General features: G+C 44.9%; 1 protein-coding gene across 3 annotated transcripts in view; it reads left to right on the top strand.

Moving 5' to 3' along the window:
• TMEM177 (transmembrane protein 177) overlaps positions 1 to 12,804 on the top strand; it is an 18,670-nt gene extending 5,866 nt beyond the window's left edge. Inside the window, exons 1-2 of one of the 3 annotated variants that reach the window (XM_014599372.3) lie at positions 7,986 to 8,065; positions 11,656 to 12,804. In XM_014599372.3, the coding sequence (XP_014454858.1) occupies positions 11,670 to 12,617 (948 nt within the window). In that variant the 5' untranslated portion in view covers positions 7,986 to 8,065; positions 11,656 to 11,669 and the 3' untranslated portion in view covers positions 12,618 to 12,804. Of the gene's footprint in view, positions 1 to 7,985; positions 8,066 to 8,354; positions 8,791 to 11,655 lie in introns of those variants that run through there. The other 2 variants (XM_006269942.4, XM_019480530.2) reach the window with 2 other exon arrangements.

Genomic DNA, 12,804 nt, shown 5'->3' with positions numbered 1-12,804 from the left:
TAGCCCCTCCACTGCTGCCACCTGGAGCCTAGGGCTCGCCCCCAGAGCCTGCTTCCACCCAGGCTTGGTCTGCCCCAGCTCAAATTGCTGCTATCCTGAGTGCAGGTGTAGACACTGTGCCTGGGAGCAGTTCATTCCTGCTCCAAGTGCCCCAGAGCTAATTGCATTGCATTAATTGCATGTGTAGATACACCCTTTGAGATTAATTTCTTACCTACTTGCACAACACCTAGCACAGCTGCGCCACAGCTCTGTTTAGGTGCATCAGTTATACTGTAAAGAGAAAAGCATCTTAGAGCAACGCATTAAGTGTAATTTTTGTATCAGACGGTACTTTCTGAGAGGAATAAGCTGCTACAGTAAATTGTCTGAAATGTGACATTATCCACATAATATTGTTTTATGTCTCCTCAGGGCTCCAGCTAAGAGGTTTGATAAGAGCCTCCACAAATAAGCTGAGATGGATGAAAAAGCCCAGAAATCAGGAAAGCATTTTTCTAATTACTAGAATGGATCTTTGTATGTGTTGCCAGAAACTTAATGTCAGTTAGCTTACTGTCACCATACTTCATGTCACCAAACTTAATGTCAAGTTCCTGGATTGCAGTAAAGTTATGCCACCCTGGAGTACTGGCCAGAGACTGACTTTGATAGCTGAGCAAAAGGTAGCAGTTCAGTTCAAGATTTCAGACGTCTCAGCCCCTCGTCCCGTTAGGGAGGACAGAACCCATTCACTCCTGTCACTGCACAGCCTTTCTTTATTGGCGCTATCTGCAGAGGAGCTGAAGTGGTCCATCCAGAGTATACGGCCTTCTGAGGCCACAAAGGGGATGGGAAAAGTGACCCACATACAGGAAGGTATATACATATATAGGATATGTATAGATAAATGTAGGATCTATACATATATAGGAGGGTCAGGATGTTCACTGGGTGTTGCAAGCATGGAACAATGTTCTGTGGCTATATTTTGGGTTCTCGCTGCTCCAGCTGTCTTTGCCAATGAAGCAGCACTGGTTTTCTGTCCATTTTCGAACAGCTGCATTACTCTTGGGGTAAGCATATTCGCAAAGGTACCTTGCACTGACACTGGATTTGTATGCTTAAATCTGCTGTCTATTACTACAGCACTCCCTTCTTTCCCTCCAGAATTGGACTGTCCCTAACCCTAAGGGGAAATGACCCAAATTCACTTTATGGTGACACAGCCTTTTAATTTACTGCAGCCAACTTCCTTTCACCACAACTAGCTTACTACAGAACTGCAGTTATTGAAAAGAAAGGCCAATTTTATTGCAGACCGTAGCCATTAGCCTCTTTGCCATGGTGCGGTAAATCTGGCCGACATGCACTGGCTAGGAAATCCCATTTATTTTTTATGGCAGTGTTGCTCTGGTTTGTCCTAGCAGTGGGATATTGCTCTCTGCCTTGTAGCCATGCCTAATTTGGTTTAAAATGCTAATGGGTTTCAGAGTATGTCTACATTACCATCGTTCCTGTGACTCCAGTGTAGCGTAGACAAGCCAAGAATGATTTACCTGTGGCAACACAGAGCTCGGTATGGTTCTTGGCCTGCAGCTTATTTAAAGCTAACTCAGGTGTGTTTGGACAATAGTGGCAGCCGTGTCTGCAGCATGTTGGAATGTCCTGAATTGTAAATTTTCTGAAAAATTGATCCTGCAGTAGAAGGAAGATTTGTCTCCATGGTAATTTTGATTGTCGCTTCTGAGGGCCTGATTCTGTGTGCAGCTGGGACCTTTCAGCTCCTGGTAAGGCTGATATTAAAAATACATTTTTCCAGAGGGAATCCATTAGAAGCTTCCACAAGATCGTACCGCTTGAGAGGTGGAAGAAAGGATGAACAGATGCTGCAAGGCTTTCAAAGTCTTGGCTAAAGTCTTCCCTTTAATTTTCTTCAGTCTTCTGAGACGGCTGGGATCTATTGGAGCTGTAGCTCTTCATCCTGTTCAGCCCTCAGTAGATTTCTAACATCTTCCACTATCTCACCATTGGGAATTAGGAATTGCAAAGATTCAGTCTGCCTGCCAGATCCAGGGTATGAGACTGGATCATAGCCCATGGGGCTCTTAAAGGGCTTAGAAACTCAGAGCAGGGTGGGCAGGAGCAGAGCTCTCCCCAATTGTGGGGTATGGAGCCCCACTTGGGGATCCATTTTTGCAGCAGCGGGATGAGTGATGCCTGAATTACCTGCTGTGTTTCCCTGACCTGACACAGCCCTGCCTGCCTTGCCACTAGAGATGGGTCTGGATTGAGCCTGCAAGGCTCCATGGAGTCCCGATTGAGCCTGCAAGGAGCCCCCGCAATCTGGATTTGGGTCAGGGAGGCCAAGCAAGTTCAAACCACAGCATTAGGAGGCACAATTCATGCAGATTAACAAGACTGGGAGAACCTCTTTTTTGTTGCTTGGACTTTCTCCCCCTCAGCTGGAATGGGCAAGACCAGCATTTAAGGATCTGAAATTGCACCTTTTCTTGACTGGTCTTGCGACTGCTGCCATTGCCCATCTGATCGATCAGCATTCACCAAGCTGTCTGCCACCTTCTGCCAATGAATCTACTCAGAATTATTCCCGATAGCACTTGTCCTGAGTCACCTTAATCTATGTGCTGTCTAGGCATATAAATGATCGCCTCTCATTTTGTTTATGGCCTCTGTCATGCTCCTCAGTGTTCAGCTCCCCACTGCCTGTTTAACTGTAATGTATTTGTGTGGATGAAGCATTACAATTGAGAATATAATGGGGGGGAGGCGAGCTGCAGCTGCATGTACTGCTCTAAATCAGCAACTGCATTTGTCTACATTGTGATAAATGGAAGCGGAGTCAGCTGCTGTCCCCCTGACTGGACAGGCTTGGATCATTAGGTAGTGTGCCTCTGCTCCTTAGATGACACAGTCTCTCTTCTAGAGTCTCATCCCTTCCAACTGAAGCTGTCTCTGTGCGCCAAAGATGCCCTAGGCTCCTCTCCAGAAGTTAATGACTAAAAGGTCAAATGCTTTTGGAATTTGGGCTATAATAAGGAGCAACGCTTGACTAATATATAGCAAACGTCAGTGAGGATGTGTCCATAAAATTACAGGTTAGGGGTAGTGGGAACAAGCTTTATGGAAACCTTTTTTTTTTATGTCGGATATCAAGCAGAAATGTAATTTTTCACGTAACGAATAGTTTAGAGCATGTCCTATAGCACCACCTAGCAGGCTAATTTAAAAAGTGATCTATAGGCCTCTGTCTTTGACTGCGCTTATGTAACTGAGTAAAAGAATACGTCAGTCCGGTCACATTTTTGACTCATTGCTAGCTGCCTCTTCAAACTGGAACCCAACCAGGTTTTGCATTAGATGTTGAATCACGCAGTAGGCACAGGAAGCTCTGTAAAGTTCAACTCTCTACTTTTTTCCCATAGCTCTAGTTTAGTATGAAACTGTCAAGAGACGCTGTTCGATGAAAGTTATCAGCCCTTCGGAAACTCCAACTGCTACCGCATCCAGCCGAAACACATCTCAGCAGGATGGGTAGCCCTGAGCGCATCAGACCTGTCCTCTCCATGCTCTAGGCTGGCTGCCTATGGACTACCGTCTTTACTGCATAACACGTGCACCTTTCACCCCAAAATTAGCATACCAAAATTGGGGATGCGTGCCTTAAGTAGGGGGAGCTGATTTTCTTGCCAGAATGGCAACAGTTGAATTTCTATGCAGGCAGCACTAAGGGAGTCAATTAACTTCATGGTTTCTTGTAATATACTTGATTACTGCTAACTGCTATTTGCTCAACAGGTGTTAATGACCCAGCCCCCTTTTTAATGGTCTTCATATTCCACTAACAAGCTATCTTTTTTTCTGCAATTTTGCTGAAGATTTTTCAAACTTAGCTACTCTTGGTCTCTCTTTCCCTACTTTACATCCCTGCAGACTGTTTTTAGCTCTCTCCAAAATCCTAGATTCTGCCCCAGTCCAGTCTTTAGCTGCAGCTACCGCTTTATCTTGCAGCAAAACAGCCAGAAGCTGCTGGCAATTTAGCTGTGAAAGGGTTAGTTAAAATTGGCTTTTGCATGAGCAGGAAAGGTAGAGGGGGTGAGCTGAAGGTGAGGCTCTGTCCTTGCCCATGGCAGCCAAAACTCTGGAAACATCTTTTCTTCTTCAGTCTTCCTTTCCAAAGACAAGGCGACACGCATCTTTTACTTGGGGGCATGTGGCATGAGGAAAATACGGTCAGAAGTCAATGTCAAGGTCGTGATCAAGGTGCTGTTTTGCCTGGGTCCTGATTAAATAAAACACACCTTAAACTTCATTTTGCTCCTTAGTGAAACAAAACTTTCTACCAAAGGAGAAATGGACAATTCTCAGGCAGCCAGTCCCAAACTACAGATTGAAGTCACACCAAAATTAAGGCCCATCACAGACCTCATTGCCACTTGCTGCAAGTGCAGCCACTGTTTCCAAAACCAAGATAGACTATATAGAGTCTTGTAAAAAAAAAAAAGGTTTAGAAGAGACCACAGGCGGTGATCTAGTCCAGGCCCTGGCTCAAGACAGGCTCACCCCTGTTTAAATTATTCCAGAACATGTTTTCCCTTTGAGGAGAGGATGGAGATGTACAAACTACACATGACAGCTATTAGGCAAATCACTTCATACCTTACTGGTAGGTGTTCAGATGCTATTGTGATGCAGGGTGTGTGTATGTGTGTGTACACTGGATGCATCTACACATACAATTAATGCAAAGCAATACACTCTGGCACCGTTGGCACCAGAGTTTATTGCTCCTGGGTGCGTGGTTTGCACATGCACCTGGGACCGCAGCATGGTGAGCCAGGACAAAGCAGCAACAGCTGGCAGGGGGTCCTGGGGGGTCAGCCTGCCAGCCAGGGGCTGCTCCGACCCAGCTCAAATTGCTGCAGAGGGGCTGGCTGGGACACACGGTCCTTCAGTGCAGGGCTAGCCAGTAGGCAGCCCCCTCACTGAAACACCCTCGTAACCCAGCCAGCCCCATCAGCATCTACATGTGCATTGCTGTGGAGTAAATAACTTTGCCATAGGATAGTGTTTACAAGTACTAACCTATGGCTGAGTTAACTAGTTTACTCCATCCTAGTAGCACTGCAGGTGTAAATGCTGAGATGCTTACTGCAGAGCTAATTAGGCAGCTGCAGTATACGTCTCGTGTAGATGCGCCTATTTACACACATACACATCATATAGACATATCCTAGAATACATATATGTATATAGATCTATATTCTGTTCTGTTCTAGATAGATAACCTGCACAGGACCTTGTGCATGTAAACATTTGGAGTCACTGGACTGGAACATATTATCCCAGAACGAACGTCCGAAAATGGAAATTCATCCCTATTCCGACTGAAGCCTGAATAGACGTTTCCTTTCCTGTGTTTTGTGAGACTAAATTATTACAACCAATGTGTGGACACCTGGGACTTCACAGTACTGTTTGATGCTACATCCACCTAACGAAGTAGCTAGGACAGAGGTCAGCAACATTTTTGGGCAGAGTGCTAAAAACACCCGCAACCTCGACTTTTAAGATGTTGGTATGCCAGGGGAGCCATGAGGGCCCTGATCCTTATTGTGGTAGTGCGGCCCTAGCTCCTTTCCTGCCGTCTGCTCTGAGGTGCGCATGTCAAGCAAAATGTCTTGCCATGCCACCCATGCTGAGGGCTGCCTACCCCTGAGGTAGGGCACTTAAGATTGCAAAGTTTTATAATTGAATAGCTTGGAAACTTGGGACTCGGCTAGCTGTAGGCACAGCTCTGAGTCTCTTGACACAAGATGTATCCCCCTGGGCTCATCCCAGAGATGATATCCTTACAATTATGGCCTTACTCTTAAAAGTACGGGGTAAAAGATCTAGCTCTTGGATTATCGGTTCCCTAGGGCAGGAACCTGTCCCATTTTCATTTAAAATCATTGCACCCATGATCTCTGACACTTTGGCCAGCATTCAGATGCAACAGAAGAGATCCTGCTTTAAATGATATCAAGATATTAGTTTCTGTAAACGCTGCAGAACCATTTCTTTTCTTTGATCATGCTATTCCCACAATGTTTTGGTGATTATCTTGTACGCGTTATTGGATTTATCGTAACCTCATAACCAGGCTTTCTGCTTTGTGAACGCAGAAATGTTTGGAGCCCTTTCAAAAAAGGGGTTCAAAAGGCAGCAGCTGCTCCATGCAGATTCTAAGTGTTATGTGTGAACGATTCAAATACAACAAAACCGCTCCAACTTTAAATCTGCACAAAGGAGCGTAAAAGTTGGAGTGGGTTTGCCGCATGCGCTACACCGTGAGTGAGGGGAGAGGAGCTGTTTTTCCCAGAACGCATCCCTTTCAGAAGTCGTCTTAAATAAACGGTTGTTCTTTTGCTTCCAAACTGAATACAGTTTGCACAGCTGTCCACAGCATGCGGGGGTCAGCATCATTTCCAACTGGCACCGCTGACCAACTCGACAGCTGCTTCTGGTTTTGGTTTCCCAGGGGGACAGTAGTATTGAACTGCACGTGTCTCTGGTTCAACAAAACGTGCGTGGTGCCAGCACATTTGTGGGGGGAAGGAGTTGTGTCAACATATTTGGGGGGAGTTTTTGTGATGACTTCAGAGCTGTCTCTTTATTCACTCATAGTCCCAAGCGTTTACAATTCTGGTCCCATCACAGTCAATGGGAATTTTGTCTCTCTTTTCTTTTCTTGTTGGGATGTCTTTATTCACAGTCCCAAGCGTTTACAATTCTGGTCCCATCAAATTCAATGGGAATCTTGCTTCTTTTCTTTTCTTGTTGGGATTTCTTTACTCACTCATAGTCCCGAGAGTTTAAAATTCTGGTCCCATCAAAGTCAGTGGGAATTTTGCCTCTTTCCTTTCTTTTCCTTTTTTCTTTTCTTTTCTGTTGGGATTTCCTCCAAGGATGATGCTCCAGGCAAAACATGCAAATTCTGGCAGGAAAACAAAAATTCTAGTTAGTGCTGACCCCGGGAGGGAAAAAAGCTCCCCCCTCATACAAAAATCTTTAAATACAGTCATTTTATTTGAATCATTTGTGCAATTCTCCCCCCCCCCTTCGTTTTCCAGCCAAACAAAAAGGTAGACCCTAAAACTTTCTGAAAACTGTTTTTTCTCCTCCCTTTTTTTTCCTTCTCTCTTTCCCTTTTACCTAAAACTTTCTGAAAACAGGGGTTTCCTTTTCCTTTTTTTCTCTTTCCCTTTTTCCTAAAATTTTCTGAAAACCGGTTTGTTTTCTCCCTTTTTTTCTCTCTATCCCTTTTGCCTAAAACTTAAAAAAAATAGGTGTTTCCCTTTGTTCCTCTTTCCCTTTTGCCTAAAACTTTCTGAAAACAGGTTTGTTTTCTCCCCCTTATTTTCTTTCTCTTTCCCTTTTGCCTAAAACTTTCTAAAAACAGGTGTTTCCCCTTTTTTTTTTCTCTTCCCCTTTTGCCTAAAACTTTTTGAAAGCAGAGGTTTCCTTTCCCTTTTGCCTAAAACTTTCTGAAAGGAAACCTGAACACTTCCCTCTCCCGGCTGTTTCAGCCCAATTGCAGCAGGAGGGAAGGGAAGCCCTTGCATTTGCAAAGAAGCACCCAGGTTGTAACCGCATTGGTCTGGAGCAAAAGGCCATCCAGACTCGCGGTAGAGATGATCTCCTTGATTAGACCATTAAGATTTTTGCAAAGAATTATTATTATTATAATTTTTTTTTTTTTTTTTGCAAAAATCGTGCAGGTCTAATTAAAGACGTCATCTCCACTAGGAGTCCTGATAGCTTGTTGCAATTGCAAAGGCATTTTTCCGTGGGGGGTAGGAGGGATAAACCCCTGCATCCCAATACGTGCGACTGCAGCAGCCCCTGGGCGCTCAGGGAGGCCCCGCCCCCGGCTGCGAACGCGCGGCGTTGCCATGGCGACTCCCGCCACAGGGGCGCGTTGCGACAGTTGGCGCGGCAGCGGCCTGCTTGACGGCTGCCCCGAGCAAACGGGCTGCTTGACGGCAGCGGCGGGGATTGGTGGCGGCGTTGCCCGGAGCGGGTGAGTGCGGGCGCGAGTTACTGCGAGGTTGCTCGTGTGTCCGCGCCCCGAAGGGGGGAGGGGCGGGAAGCGGACCAGCGGATGGGGGAGGGGGAGGGGGTGTAGGCCTCGAGGAGGAGGAAGAAAATAGGAATGATGTCACTATTGCCATTGATGCGCTAAATTTTGGGGGCTTTTTTGTAGATATTCGCTATGGCGATGTACAAAATACCTTATATGAAATGCCCTGGGAAACCGCAAGGAAATGGTGCAAAAATTAAGTTTATTTCCTAACTTCTGCTTTCCCCAGAGCCTGATGAAGGGCCGTGGAGCCCTAAAGCTTGCCGAAAAGGACCATTTTCTTGCGATTTCCCGCTGCGTCCAATACAAGGAATGATTTTGGGAACCAAGCATTCTGGTTTTTTTGGTGTCATCTTATTTTGAGACCAAAAAACAACTTTTTATCGTCTATGCTTTTCCCAGATCCTGGTGAAGGGCCGTTGAGCCTGAACGGTTGCCAAAAAGGACCATTTTTGTGTGATTTAGGAATTATTAGAGTTCTAGTTTTTCGTATGCGGGCTTACCTCGGAGACCGACACGGCTACCAAGTACACCCCTGAGATGTGCTCTGTGATATTAGAAAGGAGTCTATGTGAGATGAGGCAGAAAGAAACATGAAAATGAAAAGAAACATGATCATTCGCCACGTGTTGGGCACCGTGTGTGTTGCCAGTCCTTATAGCGGGGTAGGTAGGTTGTGTTGATCTAAAAGACGTGGGCAGGTTGTTTGGATAAATCCGGTATCTTTTATTAGACCCGCTCAAATAGTTGGAAAAAACGCTTCCTTGGCAGCTTTCGGGTGTAAATACCCTTCGCCGGGCCGAGGAAGCGTCTGCAGTTGGCGTGTGCTCTTCCTTAATGTCTCAGTGGGTCTAATAAAAGGTCTCATCTCTGAACCAAGAGGTCTAGACTTCTGCATTTCTTTTTGTCTCGGACCAACACGGCTGCCAAATACGCCCCTCTTCCTTGTATGCTTTCAGCGGCATAACCAGGGAAGTAAGAACTGCAGGAGATGGACCCTAAACATTGTCCTTTAGTTTTAGGTTTCAGCTGCCTTCCCTGCGGGTATGCTGTGTGAGACTTATGAATAAAAATAAAGCACCTGAGATATATTAACTGCGCTGGTGCGCTAAATAGTTAGGGCAATGTGTTTCTCAGTAGCCCCTTGGCTTCTGCTGAAAGTATTTGTTTTTGTGTTTAAATTATACTTGAGCAGTCCTCAGATTGATAGCTGGCCAGCACATGTTGCCTTTTTTCAGTGAAAATGAAGTTTCAAAGAAAACTTCTTTGAAAATTAGCTTTTCAAGTTCTTTTTCAGTGAAAAAAAGTGAAAAGAAGTTCAAGTTCTTTTTCAGCGCAAACTTCTTTGAAAATCAGTTTTTCACATTGTAATGGGAAAAGCTCAAAATTTGGGGGTTTTCTGTAGTTAAAAAAAAGTTGGTAGTTTAAACAGGATCATTTGCAGTGCAAACCCAAAGGTATAAAAATTGTAGTTCTGTGAAATCATTCTATTTTGTTAAGTCTGTCTCTATTCAAGTGGAAAGTACTTTATAAAGGTGACAAGGTTCCTTGGGTGAATTTGATATCTCTTATTAGACCAACCCAAATAGTTGGAGAATAGTTATAAGTGTATAAAGTGTATAAAGGTGAAGCGCATCACGACGGTTAATGCAAATTGACGTTGTTCTGAGGAGAATGTGTCTTGTTAAACAAACCTGATTTCATTCATTAAAGGAGGTTAGAAGTTTGGCTGATAAAAGGTGATTGCATAGGTGTCATACTGAAATTACTGCATCTTGTTTGACTTGATATCATACAGCATTTTGATTGGGGAAAAAAAATGAGCACCATACAGTCTGAATAAAGAGCACATGAATGCATTAAGATTTACAGTCTAAAAAATAAGCAACAGCGGGAGGATCAGTATCAAGTAAGACTACATCTTGTGGAGTTGTAAAAGCATTCATGTGAAGACCAGATCACCAGTGTAACTGTTGGTTAATGTTGAAAGTAAATATGTAATTGCTGCTGATAGTTTGCTGATGATGCGAAAATGGGTAGGAATGGTATATGACAAGGAGTAATCCGGCATGCTTTGGAAGCTGTGGCCATTCAGACAAAATAAGCTTTCATACAGCCAAATGCAAAGTTATCTCTCCAAGGAGCAAGGATAGACTGACAGCTGTATCCAAAGAATGGAGGACTGTTTTCAGGAGAACAATGACTGAAAAGGATCTCGAGGGGATTGTGGTGGACAATCAATTGAACATAAGCTCTCAATGCACTGCTGTGACAAAATGAGCTAATGTGATCCTTGGCTGCGTAAACAGGGCAGTATTGAAGAGGAGCAGGAAGGTGATACCACTGTGGGTTTGAGAAAGCCAGGGCTAAAACGCTGTAAACATTTCTGATGTACATATTTTAAAGGGATATTGAACCCTCTGCAGTCATGCAGTGAAAAGCCACAAAAATGCTTTGAGGGCTGGACAGAATGTCTTACAGTGAGAGACTTAGACTGAGAGGTGGCTTAATTACAGCATGGGAGTACTGCCGTGAAGGGAAAATGCTGGATATTAAAAGAGAAAAACATAACAAGAAGGAATACTTGGAAGCTCAGATCAGGCTCATTCAGATTGGCAGGCAATAAGACGCACTGAAAAGGATGATTAGCCACCATAACAAACTAACAAGGGAAGGGGTGTTTTTTCCATCTCTTGGTGCTTTCAAATCAAGATGAAGCCTTTCTGGAAGGTGTGGCTTAGCCAAACACAAAGTGCTGGGCTCAGGACAGGGCTAACTTGGTGAAATTCTTTGGCTGTATTATCCAGGACATGTCTGCAGTCCATGCCAGCCTTGGATTCAGCAATCGGTCTGGTGGGAGAGCAGATGGTGTGGGCAAAAAGCCTGTTATAGCAGGGGTGTCAAACTCTCCCAAATCCCTGGGCAGGATCTAGGCAGCAGAGATCCTCACAGACCAGATTCAAACCACCTCCAATGGCAGTGGCAGCATGGGGGTTAATACAGCAGTCACCCCCCTCTGTCACCCCTTACTCCCCCACCACAGAAGCATATCCCCAGGCAGGACTATGTACCCCTGATTCAGCAACAGCCCCTGCCCTTGCTTACCTCGCTCCTGAATTCGTGGCTCTTCCCAGGGCCTCGCAGGTCAGATGAAACGCGGGTCTGATCTTTGACGTTGTTCTAGTAGGGTATTGAGTGCATACAGACCAATACTTTCAGAGTTTGTCAACAGATGACATTGTGATAAGAGTAGCACAGCAAACAAGTTTCATGGAAGAACAGAAGGAATTAATTGAAGCCAAAGAGTATGGGACTAAATCTGTGTGACATACGTGCTGGTTTCCCTGCAATAGTAGTACTCTGCTATTCTTATCTTGCCTCCTTATCTGTGTGTATATAGACTGAAGTATCTTCCTGGTTGTTGTGCTCTCCTCTCTTGCTTTTTCTTTTTCTTTTTTTTTTAAACCTCATTTAGAAAGGGCTGCGGCATGCGTCCTTTAATTCCCTGTTTGTGTCTTGTTTATGAACAGGTTGGGTGAGGTCTATGGCTGTTCGGTTCCTGTGGAAAGCAGCTACATTTGTACAGAGACACAGGACAGCTGTGTTGGCCACCTCCTGCACAGGACTGTTAGTTGCTAAACTTTCACATCATATCTTTCCCGAACAGACATGCAAACTGTTGCATCAATTCTGGACCAAAGGGCAGCCGGTAGAGCTTTCAGAGAGGCTGCAAGACCTCTTCCATGACGTTCTTAAAGATGCTGGTGTAGCATCTCCCCATTGCTACCAAGCCTTTTTGGCTTCTGGCTTCCACCCCGTGAGTGCTGGGATCTCATGGCTGCCCTCGGGTTCGTTGGTGGGCATCCCTGCAAACTTCAGCACAGCTGAGGACAGACAAGGAATCGTCAACCACGTTGTCATGATAAACGACAAGGAAGTAGACTGGGAGAGTAAAGAAGGCCACGCTTTGAAGGATGCCCTGACATTTTCACTGGAGGCTCAGAAATTTGCCATCTCCAGAGAGGTTATGTACTTGCAAAGCAACAGCCCCATCATTAAGGCAGCTGTGGCTCCCATTTTCTTAGCTGGCACCTTTATCTCAGCGGTGGCGATAAAGCAATATCTGGGCTTATATTCTAGCCCCTTGGCGCTACGAGTCATTTTTAACTTGATTTTTGCCATGATTGGATTTTTCTGCTACCATTGTGCTTCTGATTCAGTGAGCCGCTCTTTGGATTACAGGGCGGACCGAAAGGCAGCTGCCATTTCCAAAGACTACGCCAGAGGTGGGGTGGAGTTTTATGACAAAATCCTGTCTTGCAACAGGATTCTTCGTGCCCTAATGGGCAAACAAGGGCAGCGCATGTATGGCCCCAGCGGTAATCTTTTCCCTGGGAACTTGTTCGGATTAAAGCACACTCCGTACACCTCCAGAAGAGACTTGATCGTTAATATTTTAAACATGTCCCAAGAGTTGGAAAGGAGTGATTGAATTTTAAACTTGTTAATTATGTGCTCTCTTGAAATGCTTTCCACGCTGTCTTTCCACCTCCTGCTCACCCCTGTGCATCTTCATTAGTGCTCCAATATTTCTTTTTGCGTGTGGTGTGGAAGTCGTTGTTACTCATTCTGTGAATAAAATACTTCCCTTAAAATATTAAAGACCTACTTCAAAAGTC

Source organism: Alligator mississippiensis, chromosome 4 (assembly GCF_030867095.1).
Source record: "Alligator mississippiensis isolate rAllMis1 chromosome 4, rAllMis1, whole genome shotgun sequence".
Taxonomy (NCBI): Eukaryota; Metazoa; Chordata; order Crocodylia; family Alligatoridae; genus Alligator; species Alligator mississippiensis.
The sequence above is the reverse complement of the archived record's forward strand: the minus strand, read 5'-3'. Positions and strand labels throughout refer to the sequence as shown.